At 40.9% G+C, this 26,539-nt stretch overlaps 1 protein-coding gene across 22 annotated transcripts in view; it reads left to right on the top strand.

The window, feature by feature from the left end:
* Positions 1 to 26,539, top strand: part of PTPRK (protein tyrosine phosphatase receptor type K) — a 596,872-nt gene that overhangs the window by 248,875 nt on the left and 321,458 nt on the right. For all 22 annotated transcript variants that reach the window (XM_077486902.1, XM_077486901.1, XM_077486909.1 and 19 more), the window contains exon 6: positions 11,642 to 11,816. In XM_077486902.1, the coding sequence (XP_077343028.1) occupies positions 11,642 to 11,816 (175 nt within the window). The remainder of the gene's footprint in view (positions 1 to 11,641; positions 11,817 to 26,539) is intronic.

Raw genomic sequence — 26,539 nt, forward strand, 5'->3', positions numbered from 1 at the left:
GGACCCCCCCCCCCCCCTTCTTTGCTAGCAGTTTGGCACCATTGGCTCCTGCTGCTGTCAATCAAAGTATGTAAGCCAATCGGGAGAAAAAGGGGGCCTGGCTGGGCCACGGCTCCTTGTCTGAATGAACACAGGGAGCTTTGGCTTGGCTCAGGTGCCCCCCATAGCAAGCTGCTTGCTGTGGGGCCACTCAACAGGAGGTAGGGGCCAGAAGCACCAAAAAGGTACCTGAGAAGGGGAAGATGGGGGGTGGTACTGTGTGAAACCATTTCACAGAGCAGGCAAGTATAAGGTTTGTTATTTTTAACAAAAATTAAAAAAAAAACTTTAGCCTGTAAAGAGTCTCAGTGTGAAAGTAGCCTAATTGCGTTTTTTTTTTTTTACCGCAAATCTGTAGCAGAATACATATTGGCTTAAATCTATGAAGAAATTGGATTTCTTAAATTAATATATATATATATATATATATATATATATATATATATATTAATATACATACATACATACATACGTACATACTAGGTTTTATAGCACAAAGTAAAAAAATATATATGTTTTTTCAAAATAGTTTATTTGTTTATAGCGTTAAAAAAAACCAAAAAAAAAAATGTAGAGGTGATCAAATACAACCAAAAGAAAACACGATTTGTGGGACAAAAAGGACATACATTTAATTTGGGTGCAGCATTGCACGACCGTGCAACTGTCACTTAAGGAAAGGGTTAAATCCTTCTGGGGCTGAAGTGGTTAATATCACTTTAAGGAGAACCATGTATATGAAATGTTGCATATTTATTTATTTCTCTTTTTGACTCTTTGTAACATTAGATTATCATAGGCTATGAAGTACTGAGGGAAATTTATGGAAACTGGAGCAGCCAGAATGTCAAGCGTCTGTACATGGCAACCAATCAACTTCTTTCTAGTGCTTGTTCTGTTAAATTGGTATTAAACCCAAAGCTAAAAAGTTCACATATTGCAGTTTACCAATTATTAGATATGGTGACTGCATTTCTTTTTTTTTTTTTTAGGCTTTTTTCCCCTCGTTTCCATTTTTGGCCAATCGAGAAGATCTGACCAGTAGCACACTCCGTGTATTATAAGGACACAGAGGCACTTTTGTACAGCAGCATTTTCAGTCTGGGGGAAGGGAGTGCTGGATGCACTAGCAGATTTAGATACACTAAAAAACTGAAGCTGAACTCCAGCTCAATCTTTTTAAGCAGTTAGGCAGAATACACACAGGACAATAAAAAATACTAAGTAGACCCAACAATGTACAAATTGTATTCTGCAAAAGTCCTTTAAACCATAATTACCAAGCCAAGGTGATATCCAATTTATTTTATTTCAGATTCATCCAGGTACTGCAAAGATGGCATTATCCCTTTAACAAGAATTTTGTTCCATTTAATTAGGGTACTTCTGCCTTCAGCGGATCAGAAATTCAAAGCATCATTTTCACCAAAGAATTTTAATTATGTTTCGTTAATATTTTAAAGAACATCCTACTGATGCAAAATGCTGCAGGGCTAACAGGATTACGTATAGTCATCTTGAACTATTTTCTCAAATGGAAGACTGAAGAATCTGATACCAGTACAGGAGCTGTAAATTATTCACACAGAACTAAAAGTTTAACACACGGTTGAACAAAATATAATTCCAATAAGAGGGCACTACTCGGACAATTCGAGTAGGATTGATTAGAAAAATCTGAAAACAATGAAAGTATAATAGAGCCTTTAGGAATAATGTTCCTAAAAAGTCAAACCTTAACTCAATACAAATCAATAAAACTGACTCGAAACCGACCTTAAAGAGGAAGTGAACCCTGATGGGTTTACTTCCTCTTTGATTCCCTGCAAAGGTAAAGCATAATGGACTACTATGCATTGCATAGTAGCCCATTATGTGTCACTTACCTGACACAGGAGTCAGCGATGTCACCGCTGTCCCCTCTTCCACAGAGCGTCCATCTTCTTTCTGGGTATCGTGGCCCTGGTGCTGTGATTGGCCGGAGCCGCGATTACATCACTTCCACGCATGTGCACGGGAGCCGCCACTAATGGCATATCGCCATTAGCAGCGGCATGCTCAGTGCGCCTGCGCACCGCTGTAGACAGATATTTCTTGGACCTACAGGTAAGCCTTAATCTAGGTTTACCTGTAGGTCAAAGTGGTCTATAAAGGTTTACAACCACTTTAAAATTAAAAACAATTCTTACTAAGTGAACTAGAGGCCTCTAAAATAAACTTCCATTGCCAGCCTGATTGTTATCTCTACCTAGCTAATCTGGCATTAGGCACCGTTCCCACTGTCTTTAGGATGAATAGTCTTATACCTAAACAGGGCCGTATATGAGCTGGTTTTGAGAAGACTTGACAATTTTTTTTTTTTTTTTTTTTTTTAAAGATATTCTTTAAAAAATACTATGAACACAAACATCACTGTATGTAAAGATCCGATGCATTAAATTCTGTTCCCAATCTGTTACTGAAAACAAAATCTTCCTTAGAAGACTAGAGGATGGTTTTAGATTTTACTTGATATATAGTCGGCATGTTCAACATCTGTATATTGTTCATTTCAAATATAACTGAAATGCAGGGGCGTTGCTAGGTCTACAAAAGATCTGGGGCTAGAGCCCATAACAGCATAGTAAAGAGTCATACACTTGATCGGGCATACACATGTATATAATATATATGTGTGTGTGTGTGTGTATCCCCAGAGAGCCTCCCCACTTAAATCGGGGTCCCCAGAGAGCCCCCCTCCCCTTGGGGACCACTGCAGAGACTCGGGGATATGGGCCCCAGATTCGGGGCTATAGCCTCAAAAGCCACCCCCTAGCGACACCACTGCTGAAATGTATTACAGGAAGGGCAAATTACCAATTCTACAAAGACTTCCAGAGGCATTCATTTTGAATATCATTACAGCCTCTTTGTGATTTTGCACTGGCTTAATTTTCTTTAACCAGTGATCAAGGGTCATTTATCCTAGATGTCCAAACAAATGTAGCAGCATCAATCTATATCTTTAAAAGTGTCAAACAAAAAACAAAGTATTCTGTACATCTATGCAGTACATGCCCATTTGTCCATGTTTTGGCAAGACAAAAATAGCAGTGGACCTGCCAAAAATCCAGTGAGCACCCCAATTCCCTTTAGAAGTGACAGCTATGATGTAATGAAATCCCTAGCAGTGTTATCAGCCCTGCCTGAGTTTACCCTTTGGGCCTTTAAAACATCTTCCCACTTATCTAGATGATGAGAGGAGGAGGTGGTTTCTAGCCCCAAAAGGGAGAACTTTGTAAGGCTGACAACACTGTTTCGGATTTTAGGGCAGCGGCGGCAGTGTGTTGTCAGATCAAATAGGAAGTTAGAAGCACACAGATAATCTGACAGATCAACAGGTATTTTTCATGCTTCCATAGAGAGATACTGATTTTATTTTTTCTTCACTATACCCAGACATGCACTTTAACGTGGCTATAACTCTAATATGTCACATCAACAGCGGAATCTGAGAGCTAGTTCTATTTCTCGACTGCAATTTTAATTAATGTTCTCTTGGTATCGGAGATTGTAAACAAGAACTCCAGTGTATTGCAGTCACAAAGTGACAAACCCAGACAGGGCTAGACTTTTCACTCTCAGGAATGTTATGTGCAACGTTTACTTTTCCTGCTTGTTCACAAGCTGAATTGACCAGCTTCTAAATTCTAGACCATTCATTTCACCTCTGATCTCAGACCACAAAAACTGCTTAATTGGACAGGCCAGCAGCTCTTTACCTAGTCTGAGCTAAGTACTCCGTAAACGTTAAGGGCCCCAAATGTACAAAATGTATGGTAAGATTACAGGAGCCTTTATAAGCAAGGCAGAAATACACCATTATGATCATTTGCAGTAACAGTGTAGGAGGGAAAGATAAATAACAAAGCACAGGGACAGAATGCTGTGCAGATGGATGGAAAGGATATGGGAAGTTATTGTTAAAAACTGTGATCTTCCATAAGCACCATCCGTTTTATTCAGAGTGCGATTAAAAAAATAAAAAATCTTGTAGCTAAAGGGGGCTATTTTAAAACTAGAATCTCTGTTCCAGAAATTCCCTCTGTATAGAAATGAAATTTCTACATCTCCAGGGAAAATAGTCATCAAATGCAAATAAGCCTTATGTCACTAGAGGGGGGTGATACAGCGATTAACACTGCAACCTTTTTGTACCATCTACTGGGCTGAAGAATAAATTCACATTCCCAATGCACCGACACAAATTAGACAAGAAAATAAAGCATACAGGCCTTTAAAATTAGAGCATAAGCTATATACTCCCAGTAGAATAATGGTTTTAAATACAACCAAATCTGTATATTGAAAGATCTATATTGCCTGGATATGTTCACCTTTCACCAAATGTTACACCCATATTCAGGGTGTAACATTTAACTGCAGCACTGGGCCCTACACCCTTCCGATTCCCCCGTTATGACAGTGATCAGGGGAACTTCTGTCTGCATCATTTATTCAGAGTTCTGTGAATGGGAGAACTACAAGTACCGACAGCCTTTGCTGATGTCGGTTTGTAGTTCTCAGTGAACCACTAGGGTGCTGTTGAGCGCTCTCTGGTAGTTAATTGATTCTTCCAGTCAGTGCATAACTGCCTGCCCCATACACTGGCAGACAGCTTACACTGACAGTCTGTAGAAGTTCTGCATGACACCAGTGATCTGTTGATCGCGGGTGCAATGCTTATCGGGCACCTACAAGAAAGAAAAGAAAAAGTAAATGCACATTATTATTTTTTTAACCTACCTTTTACTTTTTTTTTTTTTTTGTGAACTTTAAGTATTGGTTCCAGCAAGGCCTTTAAGTAAAAAAGATCCTCATGTATGAAAGTCCATGTATGTGTTTCAAATCTGAATCCAAAGTATCCTTAACCTTTCACCATCCCACATATAGCCATGAATAAATTAAAGATCGATATGCTCGGAAATGGGTCACTTTAAAGGATAAATTCACCTTTCGTAAGGTTACACCCATATTCAGGGTGTAAGGTTACGAGTGGACCAGTCCCCGCACCTCCCCGATCAGCGATGTGACAACTAGCGGGGTTCTTCTCCCTCCCCGCTAGCTGTCACAATTTTAAAAAAAATGTGGTCAAGCAGACTCTGCCCACTCGGCCGAGTCACTGACAGGGATCTGTGCATGGAAAACTACAAGGTCTGGCAGCCTTTGCAGATGTCTGCTTGTAGTGTTCAATGAGCTACCACGGAAAAGTGGAGCGCCGTGGTAGTTCATTCATGCTTCCTGTCAATATGTATCTGCTTACCTATATGGGATGTTGGGGCACACAGATCTGCTGGAGACTTGCATGGCATCAGTGATCTGCTGATCACTGGTTCAATGCGTTATAGGCTCCAAAAAAGAAAAAAAAAAACACTTTTTTTACCTGCAAAAGAATGGGCATTTTTTATTTCTTTGCAAAAAGTGAACTTATTCATTAAAAATTCAGCAACAAACCAGAAGCCCCACACAGCACAATGGCAGCTACTTTTGTGTTTCCCTGCACCAAATACAGCATGCAAAACAAAAATGGCAACTGCTCCAATCAATTTTGAAGTAGCTTTTTAAAGTAAGGCGCACCATGGAAGGTGTTTCACAGAACAGTACAATACAAAAATGTTCTTGAGATAGTAGAGAGAATACATAAAACACAAGTTGAAATACAATTTTACTTGAAGTAATGGAAATTCACTGCATACTGTTGCATACAGTATATATAATGGGCAAAAGATGAAATTAAAACTTTGTAGAGCAACTGGACGGTGCACTATCTTGTCTGTTCCTTAGCTTTTCCCAGGCTTTGAAATAGGGTGTGGACAGTGCCTGCTCCTCCTAAATACTGATTTTATATCACTTGAGGATATTATTCTATGAGGATTTTTTTCTTTCCATACACTGCCTGCTGTTTATGCCTGGAGACACCAGAGACTATTACATCGGGATTGGTCCCCATTAAAATGACTTGCAGGCATGGTAGACCCTTTTTGCTACAAGGCAGAGGAGTCCAACTCGCCTGGTGAGTGTGGATCTTTACACCACACCCGGGAGGTGGATGCGTTGACACAGAGGGAACACGGTGCACTACGGCACTTTTTTGCACTAAGAAAAGACTGTTTTGCACAAAATTATCACTATATGCACTTTGTCATATCATTAATTTAATTCACATTTGTATTTGATTCACTTAGTAAGTGCATGCAATTTACTATTGATATTGTTATATAGTCACATCAATTATCCAAGGCTATTGATATTACAGGATTTCTATACGAGTATAGCCATAGAAAATATCAGCATTTAGGAGGAGCAGATGCTGTCCACACCCGATTTCAATATCGCCTTGCTCCATAGTGGAGACAATACTGGACAGCAAGCAGCGGCCCCATATTATTGCCATACACACCATGGCTCGAGTGTCTTACTAAATCTTTTTCCCAGGCTTGCCTGTGAGGATGGTGGACATGGTAATATATGAGCCACAGCTTTAATAAAAAACAAACCTAGATTGAACCAAACCCTTACATATACTAAATAATACAGGCTCACCCAAATGTATTATTGGTTTAAAAAGGACTGCAACATTTAATGGATAACGCAAGTTGCAAACTGGTCAATCAGTACTTTAACAAAATTAACTTGCATGGCTTACAAAACCAGACAACCCATGTCACGTAAACATCTGTTACTAGGGGAGATTCCAGATGGGCCAAGCCAATATAAAGCCACCTGCACAATTTAATATAGTAACTGGACAAAAAAGAGCAGTAAACAGAAGAGACCCCTCAATATAATTCCACAAGGGTTCCTGCTAAATGCTGGGAGGCCCCTTGCCAGGAGGATTTTTTTTTTTTTTTACTGCACGCTCTTGATTGGTGGATTAAATAATCTAAAAGGGGAAACTGTGTATATTTTTAATTAAGCTGGTCCTTTGTAAAAGCATATTATTATACTGGAGTGGCCAAGGAAGCATTTTCTCCTAACACAACCTAATGCATGTCCAATACTATTTTCATGACCATTCTGAGAACATTCTGAAACGTTGCATACTCATAAAAATAAAATTTTAAAGAGTAGTAAATAACGTTTAAATATGACTACAAAAGACACGGAAAAGTTAACATTGACACTCGGGGTCAAATTTAGATCAAAGAAAATGGCATGCATTTATTTTAATGGCACAGCATGACACTTTTAGGACATATTTTTGGATGTGCTAAACGTCTTCTGTTGTTTCTTTATTCCCTGGGTCCTTTCAATTGTGTGTTTTGAAGTCTGTCAACATTTTAACCCAGACTGATGCCAGCGTGAGGGAAAGAGAAATAAAAATAAAAATCTAGATAACAGGTTGTCATTCAAACTCAGCTGTCAAATATGCGAACAGTAGCAAAATTTCAGTGCATGGGTATGTGTGTGTTTGTCCCTCTATATGGATGTGTATGTGTGCATACATGCATGCACATGTGTAAAAGGTTTATTTATTATACCTTTATTGGCCAACTTAAAGGAGTTGTAAAGGCAGAAGGATTTTTCTTTTTATCTTAATGCATTATATGCATTAAAATAAAAAACCTTCTGTGTGTAGCAGCCCCCAGTACCCTCCAATACGTACCTGAGCCCCATCTCTGTCCAGCGATGTCCACGAGTCCCTCAGCTGTCAGACTCTCCTCCCTGATTGGCTGAGACAAGCAGCGGGGCCATTGGCTCCCCCAGCTCTCAATCAAAATCAGTTAACCGATCGGGAGAGTGGGTGGAGCCGAACTGGTGAATGGACACACGGAACTGCAGCTAGACTCAGGTCTCAGGTGTCCGCAGAGCAAGCTGCTTGCTCTGGGGGCACTTGACAGGAGTGAGGGGCCAGGAGCAGCAAAGAGTGACCCGAGTAGAGGAGGATCTGGGCTGCCCTGTGCAAATCCACTGCAACAGAACAGGCAAGTATAACATGACAATCACTTTAAGTCCTTTTTTTATTTTTTTGCTTTAACCACTTCCCACCCGGCCAATGTACATATACGGCTGGGTGGGAGCCGCCTACTTCTGAATGGACATTCAGGAACGTTCCTTCAGAAGGAGGGGGGATCGCGCGTGTGCCTACGCATCGACGCAATCCCGATGTGCTCGTGTCACCCAGACACGGCGCATCTCGGATCGACAGGAGGGCTCTGTGATTGGCCCTCCTGATCACATGACGGCCGTGTCCAATCATGGCCGTCATGTGATGTAAACAAACAGCCGGTTGCTAGGCAATCGGCTCTCCTCTCCTCACAGGGAAGTCGTCGCTGAGGAGAGGAGAGCAGATCGCTGCAGTCGGCTGGTGATCGGTGAGTATGAGCTGTTTTTACATATTTTTACTCACTGATCACTAGTCTAGTATAAACCTACAGTGTAAACACACATGTCCCCCAAAACACACATGTCCCCAAATAATAAAAAGAGATGTCCCCTACATATGTCCCACTAAAATCACATGTTCCAATGATTATCTGCACACATATGTACGTGATCACCTGCACACATGTACGTGATCATTTGCGTACATATGTCTGTGATCACACAAACCACTTATACACTTAACGGAATTTTTTTTACCAAAAACATGTAGCAGAATACATTTTGGCTTAAATTTATGACAAAATTTGATTTTATTGGATTTCTTTTAAAATAGAAAAAAGAAAATATTGTTTTTTTTTTTCCAAATTTCCGCTTTTTTTGCGCTTATATCGCAAAAAAAAAAAAAAAAACGGAGTCATAAATAAATACCACCAAAATAAAGCTCTATTTGTGCGAACAAAATGATAAAAATTTCATTTGGGTACAGTGTAGCATGACCGCGCAATTGTCATTGAAAATGCGAGAGCAATGAAAGCTGAAAATTGGGCTGGGAAGGAAGGGGGCGAAAGTGCCCTGTATTGTAGTGGTTAAAGATTGAAGCTTTCTAGGTGGGGTTTAATAGCTTGAATCTTGAAAATGTTAACTTTGCCATTTAAAGGTATCACTTAAAGAGGAGCTTTGTAATGATGATCACTGCCAGGTCTAGTTCATGTAGCAAATAGATATTAGAGGATCTTTCACCACAATAATGTGTATGTGTGTGTGTATATATATATATATATATATATATATATATATCTTTTTTTTTTTTTGTGACATTCAAGGAATATAGCTAGGTGGATTTGCTTGTGGTAATGGTACTGCATTTGAAGATTTTTTTTTTTTTCTTTTTTCCCCCCTCCTCTTGTGGTGCCATGCATTTCAGTGACAAGTGATTAAGAAGGTGGAAAATGGTCATAAATCTTCCCAATGGGCACAGAGAAAGCACTTTGAATTTGGGAGTGCCATTAACAATGCATTGGCACCACTCTGGCAAAAGCAGTGTGTTCACTTGCAGTGCGCGATATGCACATGGGACGTGCCTTTCCCCCACTGCAATTTCTTAAACTTGCCCCCCAAGGATAAAAAGTGATTTAAGTTTCCTTTCTTACCCTGTCTAAAACTAAAATTAATAAGTGCATCACATTAGAGACTGGTATAGAAGTCACTCCAAGTCTTGCAGTTTCATGCAAATCACCTTCTGCATTGTAAGGCCAGTCATAGACTGTTCAGAACTGGCCAGGATTCCAACCATTAATGAGCAGGCTGAATTGATGTATCAACTTGGGTATAACCAGCCTTCCGGATTCACTTGCAACCATTGCCAGCGGCTCCTATAGCCACTAGCGTTAATCACTGTCTTCTCCCGGGGGGGGGGGGGGGGGTGGCATCCCCCATCCCACTGGGAGAAGATAGTTGCTCGCCAACAGGGATTCCCCTGTTAGTACTGTCTGTGTTGATGGGGGAATCGTGCAAATTTTGTTCCTGCAACCCATGGTTACAGGAAAGAAATTTGCACAGCCTAAGGTTCGTTTCTCACTGGTGCAATGTGGTATGATCACAGCATGAGTGCTGTGCAGTGTATCCGCAAGTTTGGTGCATTTTTTGACGTGTTGGTGTTTTCTTTTTTTTTTCTTTTTTCAAGTTTAAGCTTTTAAATATTTTTTATTACAATTCTTAATTTATCAGCCCTGTTGGGTAGCTTTGAGATATCGGGGGTCTAAACAGACCCCTGACATCTCCCCTTTGAGACATGGAAAGGAACTGGGGACACAGATTCCCCAGTCCCTTTCTCTGCAGCCTCAGCTTAAACAGTTTACCATGCTCAGTTATGAATGGACAGTCAGTGATCACTAACTCTGTTCATTCAGAAAAAGGAAGGAGCCAGTAGATGGCATTAATGCAGGCAGTTATAAGCATCTCCCTGTATACCTTTTAATAAAGCAGCTGATGATTACGGGAGGGAGAGGAGGAGATGTGTCAGCTGCTTTATTAAAAGGTATACAGGGAGATTGGTGCTTGTAACTGCCCACACCAATCAACTGTAAGGCTGCCCGGCCCCTCCTGCTACGCTGAGGATGCAGGTATCGGGTCAAGTCTCGGAGCATTTGCACGAATATGAGTACTTGTGCAAATGCTTCATATTGGCACCGATACGGGTATCGGTGCAACCCTAATTTATAGTAATATAAATGCAATCTTTTACTAGGACCCTATTGACGGCATTGAATATCTGTGTTGAGCCAAAACCCATGAGCTAAATTTATTGCAAGTCATTCTTTGTATAGGTACAGAATAAGTTATTAGATTTGAAGCTTTCCGTAGCTATATATACTATATCTCTTCGAAGCAGCTGTGTCTCGATCTGATCTTATACTGTGATTTCCTTTGTTTATTAGATGCCAGTTTGTTTACTTTGTTTATTTCTCTGTTAAATTGGGAATTTTATTACAGGCTTTGATTTAGGGGGATACTTTGCTAGAAAACAAGCCATTGTTCAACCTTTTAATTGATTTATTGAGTGATTGCTACTGCTGATTAAATGACATGCATGTGCTGCTTGATAAAAGTTTGAAGTATATTTTTTCCTTTTAATGGTTATACAGTTATCTGGCACTGCTTGGTTTTGGGAACCAGTGGTCTGGTGTGTTGTATCGCAGCAGCTTTGGAGAATTCTTCAAATGTCTTTTTGTCCATAGAAATTGGAAGATTTTATAGTATAGGAAGGGTCCCCAAACAATGACAACTGGTGAGCCACATGAAATCTAAGTGGCTATGAGACACTGTGAGTTACAATGAATACAGGAAAAATAAATGCTATTTTATTGACATGATAAAAATGAGTTTGCCTGACTGTGGGGAATGTATAATGATGACATGTGCTGGGAACGTGTGTAATGAAAGTAGATGAGAATAGTATATGGGAAGTGTATAGTGATGTCTGCTAGGTACTTAACACTTGCTCTGAGACTGTACAGCAGTGGTACTCAAACCCCTGGCTGGGTTCCTCTGTTCTGTAGTCATAATAGAAAAGCTTGTTAGGCAAACATACTATATAGTGGACTGATCATGAACATTTAATGTTTGGCATGTTTGCATTTTTTATTTTTTTGTACCCTAAGATTTTCAGAAATTATGTAAATGTTTTTTTTTTTTTTAATGTTTTTAATGTTCTGACATGCTTGCTGTTGTGTTTTAGAGACGGAATGGAGAAGATATCCCTGTAACCCAAACAAAAAACATCAACCACAGAAGGTTTGCAGCCACTTTTAAGCTGCGGGAGGTGACAAAGGCAGACGAAGATCTGTACAGATGTGTAACGCAATCAGAGCGGGGATCTGGAGTCTCAAACTTTGCTCAACTAATTGTCAGAGGTAAAAAAATAAACAAATTCTAAGTATTGCAGGGGCTGAGGGATGCTATATAGCAGTGATGGCGAACCTTGGCACCTCAGATGTTTTGGAACTACATTTCCCATGCTGCTCATCTACACTAAAGTGCATGAGCATCATGGAAAATGTAGTTACAAAACTTCTGGGGTGCCAAGGTTCGCCATCACTGCTATATAGAAATGTGTGCACACATCAGTGTTTCATTACTGATTTGTGTTTTTGTTTTTCCCTGTAAACAAGCGTTTAAAATGCAGTTTGTGGGATCACATAGATCAGTGCTTAGAGTGGATGGTTACGTGTTTTGTATTTTATTTGTGTGCATGTAGCATTTCCTATTCTGTTGCAGTATCAACCTGATTTTTATTGCTCAGTGCAGGTCAATGTGATTGTAGTGTAAACCTATTTCAAAAGCATTTTTCCCCTAAAATCACAAAGCATACTTTCTTGTGTATGCATTTGGTTGCTTCTGTGTCTAATGCATTTATCTTAAAAAGGTTGTAAACCTCCCTTTGCAAATTGTACCTATAGGTAAGGCTTACCTTTAGGTACTGTAATTAACTCCTAAACGTGTGCCATTTAGGAGATATTTACTGTATACTGCTCCAATGATGTCTGCGCATATGCTATGAAGAAACACCCCCCCATGCTGTTTTTCACAAACAAGTGCCGTGACCAGCCGTTCCCACATGGGAGTGATGTTACGTGACTCCGGCCAGTCACAGAGCCGGAGTACACTGCCCTGGAAGGAAGTGGGTGAACATGGAGGCAGCCTACAGCGGGAACGGCACGGGCTTTCTTTGCAGGTAGAATAAAGGAGGTAAAACCCATCAGAGTTTACTTCCTCTTTAAGAGGTGTAAAAGAGGAATGCTGCTGCGTAGGGGTCACTGTCTATGCAGGGAAGTAGGGCTTTGTAAGAGAGAGAGTTAGAAGAGAAAGGGCAAAGTGGGAGGGGGTCCTGGTGTTTTTTCCCTCCCCCCTTTTTTTGACCTGGTTTTCCTTCCATTCCCCAACCTTTTTTCCCCCCCTTTTTTTCCCCCTTTTTTTTAATCCTTTTTTTTCTTGCCCCTCCCATGTTTTTATCACTCTAAATGCTTTTACCTCAATGTTTGCAAATATTTAAGAAAATTTGGGCAAAGCATTTGCCGAGATATTAGGCAGTTTACTGCACAGTATTGTTGTACACATTCCAGATTTCTGCATTTGTGTAACTTTGATGAACAGATGCAATATTTCCACACCTCTCGGCCTCTAGCACTACATACATTCCCGATTCTGTAATTTTTTGGGTGATGTGGCAATGTTTTCTCCCTTATATAACTAATAAAAAAAGGAGGATTTGGGATTCATATGCTTAGATTTACAGCTGTTGAAATAAGTGCTATGATGCTTTTTTACATTATGCTTATTGGGAGTGTTTTATGATGCCTCCCTGATTGGTCAAAATGTGCCTTTGTTCGTTGAATTCACACTTGTGGTTTGCCTTCACCCAAGCTATTTGTGGAGGCCCCAGGTGGTTAAGAATTCTAGTCATACTCCTAAGGCTGCAATTGCTGAGCATCTACAGAAATGCTGATCCTAAGACTTGACCCTCCCTTCTAGATTGTAAGCTCGAACGAGCACGGCCCTCTAGTCCCTCATTTATTGATTTCAATTGTAAGTGTACTGTCTGCCCTTATGTTGTAAAGTGCTGCGCAAACTGTTGGCGCTATATAAATCCTATATAATAATAAGAAGAAGACTTAACCTCTTGTATTTTATTGTATTGTAACTGTATTGTCTCCTTGTATATTGTAAAGCACTGTGTAAATTGTTAGCCCTACATACATCCTGAATAATAATAAACAAAATGAATAAATCCTTATTTGTACACTTGGTCTAGATCAGTGGCTCAGTAAATATTGAAGCCTTTGAATCAGCATGACAGCCAGGCAGCCAGAATGTTTAAAAGACCTGATTAGCAGTGGCATCCTCCACTGTCCACTCCATCCTCCAAGCACCATCTTGAATTTAAACGCATTAGGGTGCGCCCCCCAAATATGTTTTTTGTATAATATACAGTATATGTGTAAAAATATTCACTAACAAAGCAAACAAAAAAAAAGTTTTAATTATCGCTTATAAAATAGACGTGAACAAAAGAAAAAAAGTAGGGAATTAATATTAAATTAAATATTAATTAAATGCAGGAGAATAGGGGGTTAAGGCTGATTCGAGTAAATTAAGGGTCATTAAGGGGTTAAACAGAGGAACATTTGTTCATCCCTTTGATCTGCAGATGTAGAAACCAAAATATACCAAAAGAAACAACTTTTCTTTTTATTTTAGTGTTTCAGGGCTGAGCAATGTTAATAAACCTTGCTGGCTACTTTTTTTGACAGCTGTAATTATCGGACAACTTTAACACTGGGGAGACTCACTGACAGCTCAAAGAGCCGAGCCTGAAAGTATCGGTTTCCGGTATCTGTGCACTTGCACGAGTACCAATACTTGTGCAAATACTCAGTATCGGCACCAATGCTAGTATTCATAATGTAAAACAACATACAGTGTGGTATTGCAAAAAAAACAAAACACAAAAGTTTACCAATTATGCTGTTGAATTATTTTATCACTGCCTAATTGCAAAAGTGGAGGGGTTTAACATTATTATTTTAAAGAGGACACTTTTACTATAGCTTTTAAGCTACTTTCACTATTCAGTTCAGGCCTGCTACTGTTGGATAAAAACATCAGGTCTCTCGGCCGAAACTACCTTAAATTATTTATTTTTTCGTCAAGTTAAAATAAATCCGGTTGGGGTGCTGCTGTATTTAAGCTAGCCAATAAAGCAAGAGTAAACAAATCTGCTGTCTGTGGTAATCGTACTGTTCCACCACAACCCATAACAGCTTAAAACTTCAACAAAAGGGGAAAGTTCTAATCTTTTTTCCTCCAACCCCCACCCACCCATCTTCTATCACATTTGGATGTCTTTTTTTTTTTGGGGTGGCGGGAGGGGGAGTTGACCTGGTTTGGACAGATACCCTCTCCCACTTCTGCCCAAGCAGAGGTTCTTACACCCCCCTCCTCAACCTTGGGGGCATATCACAAGTCCCAGGATGCTGCAGGACCATTCACTAGGACTTCTTGCGGCTTCATAGCCCGCTACCCTCACGTAATGTGCTGGTGCCCCTAAACTGGTGAAGGAACTGACTTGGGTGAGCACAGCACTGGATCTATGGTGAATGGCTATTAAAAGTCAGCAGCTACAGTTTTTGTAGCTGCTGACTTTTATTTTTTGCATACCCTACTAAAGCTCCTCTTTAAAGACCCATTTGAAATGTTTTTTTTTTTTTCCTTACCACCCTTAAAGTTGATGTGGAGGAGAATCCTTTCCCCATTGTACATAAGTGTCTACAGTATGTACAGTATGTATTACACACCCTATATATTCCCCTACCTTCGTGTCCTCTGCCCCCCTGAAAATAAAGTAAATAAAAACTACTATAATTTTTTTTCCATAAGATTTTTATGTAAAGAAAATCATATTCCCACTTTAGCCATTCTAAAATGTGGCCATTGGTACAAAAGCATGGAAACAAAGGATGTTGGGAAAATCCCAATCAGAGTAGCAAATATTTGTCCATAAACAAAGGCAATCAATTGCTGCTGCTTTATAGATCATACTCAGGCCAATGTATTCAGGAAATAGCAGACTGACACAAAAGAGAAATATTATAAAGAAAAACACGGGATTTAAAAGACAAATCCCTGAAAATAGTGGCACGCATGTATAAAAGAAGCTTAACTGAATGTGTTAAGCTTATTTACTGTCTAATATGCCAAAACCCCCTTTACAGTACATTTATGGATACCATTTTCTTGCACCTTTTGTTGATGGGAGCATTATTCTGTTGACAAATGAGATGCATTTAAAAGCTTTTTTTCTTTATATCCTTGTTTAGCTTGACAAATCATATTAACCAAAGTTAATATTTCCCTAATCCCAAGTAGGGTTAAGCTTCTATGGTGTTAAACCTACAGTATATTACGGATTAAGCCGTGATGACGACCCTGGTATCTCAGTGGCACGTTAAATCTGACATAATGCTATAACCAGAGAAAAGATAGTAATTTTATAGGAAAGTTTGGGGCCACTGATATGAATTGCCTTTAATGTGAGTTGGCAGCGTATTGCCCGTTGTCAACGATGACCCAGGGGCAAGAGTTTATTAGTGCATATCCTTCCAAAGCAAATGTGACAGGGCATGCCCAGAGCTTTTTTCTTCTCTGTTTGTAACAAATGAAAATTTCACTATGGGAAGCTGTAGCAGTATAATATTGATCTGGGTGTTAATATAGCCAGAGGAAGAAGAAAAAGCGCACAGTTTATTTTATCATGAGTTTAATGTTTTTCAAGTCCTTGTGAGTAATGCCAAAATGTTTGGCTTGTAGGCTATGAACGATAAAATGTGCAGTAAATTTGCATACTCCTATTTATGGCTAGACTGGCCATATATGGTTTAATAAAGGCAACTGATATATTTTTTCAATGTGCTAGAGGGGCCTATCACTAAGGCCGGCCATACACGGTTCAAATCTCAGGCGGTTCAGCAGAAACCTGCCAAGATTCGAACTGTTAAAGGGCAGGCTGCACGTACCAAGTTGATTGATTGATCAACTTGGGTACAAACAGCCTGACAGATTCTCCTACGATTATGGCTGCTAGCAAATCACCATAGTCTCCCGGGGTATTTACATTCAGCTGTCAGTGGGGTTCCACGCTGACAGCTGAATGTATATCAAAAAAAAAAAAAAAAACGCCGGCCAAAAAAAATGGCCTGCCCCCCCACCCCATGTCCATACCAGTCCCTTTGGATCTAGTATGGATTCAGATTTTTCTTTTTTAAATCCCATGCGGTCCCCCCCCCCCCCCCCAAATCATCCATACCAAACCCTTATTCAGCCCAGATGAGCGAGTACCCCCTCCCCCCACTTCTAAACCATACCAGGCCGCATGCCCTCAATGTGGGGGGGGTGGTGCTTTGGGGCATCCAAAGTACCTTGCCCCCATGTTGATGAGGACAAGGGCCTCTTCCTGACCCCCTGGCTGGTAGTTGTTGGGGTCTGCGAGCAGGGGGCTTATCAGAATATGGAAGCCCGCCTTTAAAAATGGGGGGCCCCCAGATCCCACCTCCCCCCATGTGAAGTCGCGTTTTTTACAAGTCCTTTATTAAAAAAAAAAAAGCTCTGAACTGTGTTCTCTCTGAGTTGGCTTCTCCTGCTGCCGTCCATCAAGTCCATCCTATGTGTGTGCTTTTATGTTAAAAAACGCCTGTATATATGTGTGTGTGTGTGTATATAGATATATTCTGTATATTAGAATATAACATTTTTAGAAGATCAAGAGTAGCTTATATTTAGTTGCCTGAACCCTGCAAATTTAGAAAATGTCTGTGAAAACACCGTTTTTGGGCTCCACAGGGCTCTAATAGTTCATGAGATCCACAGAACCTAACAACTTTTTGGGGTCCTCTCTTCTGTTCTGAATGGCAGCAAAAACAACTCTGTCATGCAAAAGTTGAAAAATGAACCTACAGACTTGAATCTATACTATAGCTGTTTGGTGCTGAGCACATGGCAAGTGTATAGAGCAAAGCAGTAATAGGGGAAAGCATCCAAGGGATGCTGGAATTCACTTAGCTCCCTAATTGTATCTCCCTAGAGAGAAACTATATTTTGCAGGTCAACAACTAATTGTTATATCTAGATATTTTTGGGCACCTCATTTCAATATCATGTGGACATTTACCACAGTATATTTGTACAACAAAGTCATTCAGACAAATGTTGTTTGGCTGGAGGAGCTCTTTTAAGTTTCAGTGTCTGTAATACCAACCACCAAGTGACCTTTCAATGACGGTCAATAGGACTTGTAATCATGGCACATCCATCAAGTCTGTTGCTTGGAACTTAGTTTTGGAAAATTCGATTTTTTAAGAGTGGATCTTATTAAAGCAATAATGTTTTATAATATTATAAAACCTCTGAAGCTGTGAAAGGTTATATATTTGCTTTCATTTTCAAGTTTCTTTTTTTTTTTTATGCTTGTTATAAAAAATAAAATAAAACTTCAAAATGTCAGGCCGAGGTTAAAATATCTCATTTTAGTCTCATTAATTTTCTCTTTGTTAGCTCTTCACATCAAACCCATAAAGGATGCAGCAGTTCAGAGAGAGAGTTCATTTCACTAAAGTTTTTTTTCTTATTATAATTTCATGTTTGAATTGTTAAGATTAGACTCTACTCAGAGCTTCCTCATCTACAAGGAATTTATTTCTAATTATTTTTAATGCATCTATTTAATATCTACAGCTCTAAGTTGTGTTTCTAATTGGTGATCCTATTGTTTTCACTCTCAGTACAATGAGAGAAGGAAAGATACATTTGACTTCCTAAAGGCCAACTGTACTTATCAAGTTTCAAAAGTCAAACTTGCAGGAAGTCTAGCACAGTTGAAAATATCAGTACTATAAACGCTATACTACTAATTGAATAGTTTAGTTCATGTAGGGAAGAAAAAGCAAAGTGCATGCATGTGTGGCTAGGCACTCTTGTGCTTACAGCCTTAGAGCCATTGCTGGCTATGAATGCTTGTGAGATTTGGAATGAGGTTTGCCATGGTCACTACTGTGCTGTTGGCTATTATTGCTTGAGGGGTGTGTCTGTGCCCAAGGGCCTGCACTGCATGCGTCTTCTTGATTATTGATATATTCTTTGGACCTTGGCTTACTACGTATTTCCCCTATTCCTCTACCACATGTCAGATTACCAATAATCCAAGTGGCAGCTCTGACAAAAGAAGCAAAGAGTCGAGTCCTGTCTCTACTACGATGGCGATCTACACACAAAGAAATAGTGCTGATCATAGTATAATAAGTCCAATACCTTCAGGGAGCCTATAAGTAATATGGCTAACTAGTCCTTTGCCCCATGCCTGCAATTTGTAGGCAAAAGCCCCACAGGTCAGATCATCCTTAACCACTTGCCGCCCGCCCTATAACAAATAGACGGTGGCAAAATGGTTGCATAATCTTGACCGGACGTCATATGAGGTGATCAGGATTATGAGCCGCTGCGCGCCCCCGGGGGCGCGCATCGCGGCGATCGTTGTTGCGGGGTGTCAGTCTGACACCCGGCACCTACGATCTCGGTAAAGAGTCTCCGACAGAGACTCTTTACCACGTGATCAGCCGTGTCCAATCACGGCTGATCAGTGTAAATAGGAAAAGCCGGTGATCGGCTTTTCCTCACTCGCGTCTGTCAGACGCGAGTAGAGGAGAGCCGATCGGCTGCTCCTCTGACGGGGGGGTCTGTGCTGATCGATTATCAGCACAGCCCCCCCGAGGATGCCCACACTGGACCACCAGGGATGCCACCAGACCACCAGGGATGCCCAGGACAAGGTATGCCACCCTAGACCACCAGGGATTCCAGTCAGTGCCACAATGGATGCCAATCAGTGCCCATAATGGATGCGAATCAGTGCCCACAATGGGCAACACTGATTGGCATGCATTATTGATTGGCACTGATTGGCATCCATTAGTACAATATATTAGAATACAATGCCGCCTATCAGTGCCCATCCGTGCCGCCTATCAGTGCCCATCCGTGCCGCCTATCAGTGCCCATCCGTGCCGCCTATCAGTGCCCATCCGTGCCGCCTATCAGTGCCCATCCGTGCCGCCTATCAGTGCCCATCCATGCCGCCTATCAGTGCCCATCCGTGCCGCCTATCAGTGCCGCCTACCCATGCCCACCTGTGCCGCCTAACCCATGCCCACCTGTGCCGACTAATCCATGCCAATCCGTGCCAGCTATCAGTGCCCATCCCTGTCGCCCGTCAGTGCCCATCCGTGTCGCCCGTCAGTGCCCATCCGTGTCGCCCATCAGTGCCCATCTGTGTCACCCATCAGTGCCCATCCGTGTCGCCCATCAGTGCCACCCACCAGTGCCGCCTATCAGTGCCACATATCGGTGTCCATCAATGCCACCTCATCGGTGCCCATCAGTGCCGCCTTATCATTGCCCATCAGTGTAACCCCATCAGTGAAGGAGAAAACTTACTTATTTGCAAAGTTTTGAAACTGAAACAAAAAAACATTTTTTTTTTCAAAATTTTCGGTATTTTTTTATTTGTTTAGCAAAAAATAAAAACCGCAGAGGTGATCAAATACCACCAAAATAAAGCTCTATTTGTGGGAAAAAAATGATAAAAATTTCATTTGGGTACAGTGTAGCATGACCGCGCAATTGTCATTCAAAGTGCGACAGCGCTGAAAGCTCAAAATTGGTCTGGGCAGGAAGGTGTTTAAGTGCCTGGTATTGAAGTGGTTAAGGTAGAAATTCAGTCAAATACTAACTCTGCCTAAACCAGCTCCTACCCCCCCCCCATTCTGACTACTCTGTAAAGGAAAAATGTCTATACCTACCTATTCTGAAGACACTCTGGTCCGTTCATCTTATCGGCTCCCAGAAGCTTCCATTTAGAGGAGGGACAGCTTACAATGGATGCCTCGTAGTAAGCCTATGGATGATGTCATCACCGAGGCTCTGCAGCTGTTGTCGGTGATCTCTCATTTTCATTGAAGCCAGCTGCGGGGGAGATCATGTGATTAGACTGAAGCGTTCTCAAAATGGGTACGTATAAATGTCTTTTCTTTACATAGTAGTTAAAATAAGTTTAAAATCCGGGTGGGAGCAGGTTTAGGTATAATTAGTATTTGACTGGAATTCCACTTTAACCACTTGGGTACCGCGCTATTGCCGAATGACGGCATTAGCGCGGACCTAGATTGCCGGGACTACGTCTATTGACGTCGTCCCGGTTACGAGCGGCCTGCGCGCCCCCTGAGGGGCGCGCGCGCTCTGTGATCGGCGAGTCCGTGAGACTCGCCTGATCACCGATCCGTGTAAGGGGTCGATCCCGACCCCTTATCACGTGATCAGCTGTCAGCCAATGACAGCTGATCATGTGATAAAACGGAGCCGGTAATCGGCTAGAAAAAAAAAAAGCCGATCGCCGGCGGCCGTGTTCGGGACATCAGTCCCGATCACGGCCAGCAATTCAAGCGGACACCTGCCCCCTGCCAGTGCCCACCTGCCACCCGCAGTGCCATCCTGAAATAAAGTAAGTGCCCCCCTGTCAGTGCCACCCAGCAGTGCCCATAGTGCCCACAGTGCCACCCAGCAGTGCCCACAGTGCCACCCAGCAGTGCCACCCACAGTGCCACCCAAAATCTGCCTCAAAGGTGCTGCACCCCAGTGCCGCCCATCAGTGCCCAGCAGTGCCGCCCATCAGTGCCCAGCAGTGCCACCTATCAGAGCCACCTATCAGTGCCACCTATCAGTGCCCATCAGTCCCATCTATCTGTGGTACCTATCAGTGCCCATCCGTGCCACCCATCCGTGCCACTTATCCGTGCCACCCATCCGTGCCATCTTATCTGTGCCCATCTTTGCCCATCAGTGCCGCCTTATCTGTGCCCATCGGTGCCGCCTTATCTGTGCCTATTAGTGCCGCCTTAACTATGCCTATCAGTGCCCACCAGTGCAGCCCATCAGTGCCCACCAATGCAGCCCATCAGTGCCCACCAATGCAGCCTATCAGTGCCGCCTAATCAGCGCACTTCAATGAAGGAGAAAAATGACCCGTTTGCAAAATTTTATAACAAACTATTAAAACATGATTTTTTTTTGATTTTTTTTTGCATCTTTTTTTGTTTGTTTAGCAAAAAATAAAACTCCGAGCTGTAACTAAATACCACCAAAAGAAAGCTCTATTTGTGGGAAAAAAATGATAAAAATTTCATTTGGGTACAGTGTTGTATGACCGCGTAATTGTCACTCAAAGTGCATCAGCGCTGAAAGCTGAAAATTGGTCTGGGACTGAGGGGGGTTTAAGTGCCCAGTAAGCAAGTGGTTAATGAGTAGACAATTGAAATATGAAAAGCTAAGGCTGCTGTAGATAAGTAGGGTATTTCTTTTAGAATGATGCCATCAGATACAATTCTTAGCCTTGCATTTTTTTTAGATTCATTGCTTTTCCTGTGTTTGCGCCCACCCACCGCATTAAGTGATAAAGATCAGTACACCGATCTCTTGTATACTAAACTAAGTAAAAATTCCTTTCCACAGTTAAAATTCTCCTTGCAAACTGAACATACTTTAGTAATCAGCCACATTGTTAAAATTACAAACCTTTTCTCATTTTACTTAAATTTTCCATCAAAGATTTCCCTTGACAGGGACCGAGACATTTGTAAAAATGTGAGACTCAACGTTTTTCTCCGCTCTATCCAAAACATAATAGATGTTTTGACTGGAGCTGCATTTTAATTTGGTGATGATGGCTGACTTTATTTTATAATCGTTTGACTGAATTGTTAAAATCAATACACCAGAGTCAGGTAATGTTATAGCAAATAAACAACGAACCCTAGTTTCCTATGTATTATAAGTGAATATTTACCATTTTAAGATATAATTGGATGGTCTGTTTAAATACAGAATCTAGGACAACCCAAGAAACAAAAGCATCCAAATAGTTAAAAAAAAAAAAAAGCTGCAAAGTTAGTTATGAATCAATAATAAAAACAAAACAAAAATACTCAAACCGTAGAACACATCAAACCTCAAAAGGTTTTGTGCACATATTCACATCCAAGTTGCATAATATAAAATGCTGCATTCAATTACTGGGAAATAATTAGAATGGCCCCTTTAGTAGTTTTGTTTTCTGTGGACTATGAATAAAATTTAACATCAGTAAACAATAATTCCCTTACCACTGATGTTTGTTTTTTTTTAAATTCAAGGAATGCAACGTCTTGATTTCTCAGGGTCTCAGAGCTAGGTTGTTATGGTAATGTATTCTCAATGTTTGTCAAGGATTTTGCTCATTTAGAAAGATCTATTTAATTTTAGTTCTATTAATGGGCTTATTATTTTTTATTTTACAGTGGATTTGTTTATTTCAGATAGAATATTGCTTGAAATGTATTTTTACATTTCTTTCATTGCATATAAGTTTTTTTTTTTAGGCACTGTTAAGAGCCATAATGGCTCAAATTATGTTTGGTATCAGGCTTGTGTTGTGCACTGATTTATTTACTTTTGCTGGACCACAAAAATGACAAATACACCAGTCTGAAAAAATACAGACCTTGTAAACCCTGTACTACCACTTTTACCTACAGGTAAGCCTATAATAAGGCTTAACTGTAGGTACCGTGAATATCTTCTAAACTTGCACCGTTTAGGAGATATTTATCATATACATTTGAGCCAACATCATCGGCGCATGTGCACTTTAGAAACTGCTCAATTGTGCTCTTTCTAAAGGGCCTGTGCTGTGACTGGCTTCTCCCCCGCGTATGCGTGGGAGTGACATCATTGTGGTTTTGGCCAATCACAGTGCTGGAGCCCGCCAACCCAGGAAATAGCTCCGGGAGACGTGTCGCTGGTCAGAGGTGTGCAGGGGCGTTGATCTAAGGTAAGTATTTCATAATGAGCTGGTATTCTATGCATAACAGCTCATTATTCCTTTGTCTTGCAGGGTTTTTTTTTGGTGGGTTTACAACCACTTTAAGCCTTGCACGCTGTACTAACAATACATTGTTAGTACAGCGATCTCTCCTGCTGTGCTGTTGTGTTCTGACAGGGGGACAGTCTCCCCCTCACCAGAACTCTCTGGTCAGTGCTCTCAGCCAGTGGCTAAGAACACTGTAAAGGCCCATACACACGATCAGACTTTTTGACAACAAACATGCAAATTAGCTGTTTTGGAGCAACATCCGACCGTGTGTACGCTCCATCGGACAAACTTTTTTGGTTTTCATCGGACTTTTGTTGGCTGTGCGAACGGACAAACTTTCTGGCAACAAAAGTCCAATGGAGCAAAGTCTGATCGTGTGTACAGAAAACCATTGTACAAAAGTCCTAAGTACAAACAGGCATGCTCAGAACCAATGCAAAAGATCAGACAACAATACAGAAGATGACCATAGGTGGCAGTAAAGAGCAGAAAAACCACATGATTTGGTGAAAGTTGGCTGAAAAAGTCCTACTGTGTGTATGCAATACAAGTTCAGGGCCGACACCCTTTGTACAAAAATCCAAGGGAAAGTTTGTACAAAGTCCTATTGTGTGTATGAGGCTTTAGGGAGCCTTTGTCAGAAGCTGGCTGAAGGGCTGGCTTTTGTCAGCCCCACATCTGTACACATGGCCCGTGTATACTAGGCTTTAGTGGTTCCCTGATAAAGGCACCATTGGACTTGTTTAAAATGGGAGCCAGTACTTTTTTTGTTTTCTTCTGAAAATCATGCTGTTTTTATTGCTGCCTTTCTGTTTTGGAAATTCTTAATTCATGGGGAAAAGCAAAAATTTTACAGCTGTCCATTTCATGTTGAGTTTCTTAGGCAAGAAGTGGGTCAGTGCTGTATTTGTGGGTCAGAGCTTCTTATTTATTTTTATTTTTTACATGGTTGTAAGTGGGGCAGGGATTTTTTTTTTTTTTTTTTTCATTTAATATGTTTACTTGAGATAGAATATTAGTTGAAATATCTTTACATTTGTTTTGTTTAATTTCTCATATGTTCTAAAGTTACTTTTAAAAGGTTCCAATTATAAGGTCTCATGCACACTGAACGTTCTAAAAATGCTAGTAGCGTTAGCTGTAGAAAGAGGTGTTTTAGCAGGAGCTTTTTCAGCATGTATTTTAACAAAATGATACTCGCCAAAAGCTTATGGCTCAAAAATGCTGATGAACGCAGAATAGCCACTTTTTTCACAGAGCATTTTTAACTCCTCTTAAAACCCACTAGTTCTTGAGGGGGGGGGGGGAGGGTTCCAGCCGAAAAACACCCCTGCCAAAAACACTGTGCATGGACAAATAGGATAACATGCTGAGACGTTTATTGCCTGCAGAAAAAAACATCTGAAGCCAAAAACAGCTGTAAAAACGTCCAGTGTGCATGGGGCCTAAATGTTAGTGGTTGTAAACCCTTACAAACCACTTTGACCTACAGGTAAGCCTAGATTAAGGCTTACCTGTAGGTCCAAGAAATATCTCCTAAACCTATATGGGTTAGGAGATATTTATGCGCCGTAGACAGCGGTGCTCAGGCGCACTGGGTAAGCCGCAGATCGCAGTGATATGCCGCGGGTGTCGGCTCCCGTGCGCATGCGCGGGAGTGACGTCATCGCTGCTCCAGCGAATCACAGCGCCGGAGCAGCGAGACCCACCAAGAAGATGGACGCTCGGAACTACAGGGGACAGCGGTGACTTCGCTGGCTCCTGTGTCAGGTAAGTGACACATAATGGACTACTATGCAATGCATAGTAGTCCATTATGCTTTACCTTTGCAGGGAATCAAAGAGGAAGTAAACCCATTAGGGTTTACTTCCTCTTTAAGTGTCGGGCTTGTGCACTGATTTATTTACATCCACATTGATGATGACAAAAACCCAACCAAGAGTTTTTTTTTTTAAACCTTCTTTACTCTATCCAAGACTAAAAAAAAAAAAGTTTAGACAGGAGTTGAATAACATTTTCAATAAAGGAATTGATGAAGCAAATGTCCTCAAATGCTCTGATCCTTAAAAATGAACAGAAAAAACAAATTATAGATTTTTTTTTTCAGTTTCTAGCTGTACTCTACTGAAAGAAAGCAAAATAATTGTTGCTACATTGCAGGTACCTTAACCGCTTCCTGGCCAGTGCACGCCGATATAAGTCGGCAGAATGGCGCTGGTGGGCAAAAGATTACAGGTACATCCCCTTTAAGAAGCAGCACTGCGTGTGTGCGAGCGCGCCTCATTCTCTGTAACCGTGGGTCCCACGGACTCAATGTCTGCTGGGTGTCCGATCATGTCACGGAGAGGTAGAATAGGGAGATGCTTTTGTGAACAAAGAATTTCCCCGTTCTGCCTAGTGACAGGACAGAGATCAATGCTCTCTGTCATCCGGAAATGGTTTTTGTTTCTGCCCTTTACATGTTTACATATCAGAGCAACTTAAAGACATCTCCCCGGTGTATAGGCCAGATTTACAAAAAAAAACATTTGTATAGTAAGCTGTACTAAGAACATGTGGCATAGTACAAGATGTCATGGACTCTTCTATATGAATATTCCCCCTGTAAATCGTACAAAGCCATCTTGATGCTTTGTTCTTAAATCATTGAAGCTTTCAAAGTATAACCTAATTTATCAAAGTGATTTGTCAGATATTTCACATACTGAGGGGAAAACAATATTGTTTGTTTCCTACACTGTGTGCACAATTATTAGGCAAGTTGTATTTTTGAGGACTAACTTAATTATTGAACAACTATCGTGCTCTTGGTCAATCCACAATGTTAATAAACCTCAAACCTGAATATTTAATAAAGTAAAAGTAAGGTTTTGGCTTTCTCAGATTAATATCTGTGTACAATTTTTGAGCAACTATTGGGATGCAGAATCATTATGCAACTAAATGAAAAACAAAGAGTTACCCATCTCACTTGTTTTTATTTTTGTCTGTTAAAGTGAGAATAATAAACAAACAACTCCAAATTTACAAATAAACATTTATGACGTAAAAAAAAAAGAAAAAAGTGGCCAATATAGGCACCCTTCTTTTCAATAAGTCATAAGCCTTGCATTCATGGAGTCTGT

Source organism: Lithobates pipiens, unplaced genomic scaffold (genome assembly GCF_037356315.1).
Source record: "Lithobates pipiens isolate NorthernLeopardFrog02 unplaced genomic scaffold, aLitPip1_a1.2 Scaffold_18, whole genome shotgun sequence".
Lineage (NCBI taxonomy): Eukaryota > Metazoa > Chordata > Amphibia > Anura > Ranidae > Lithobates > Lithobates pipiens.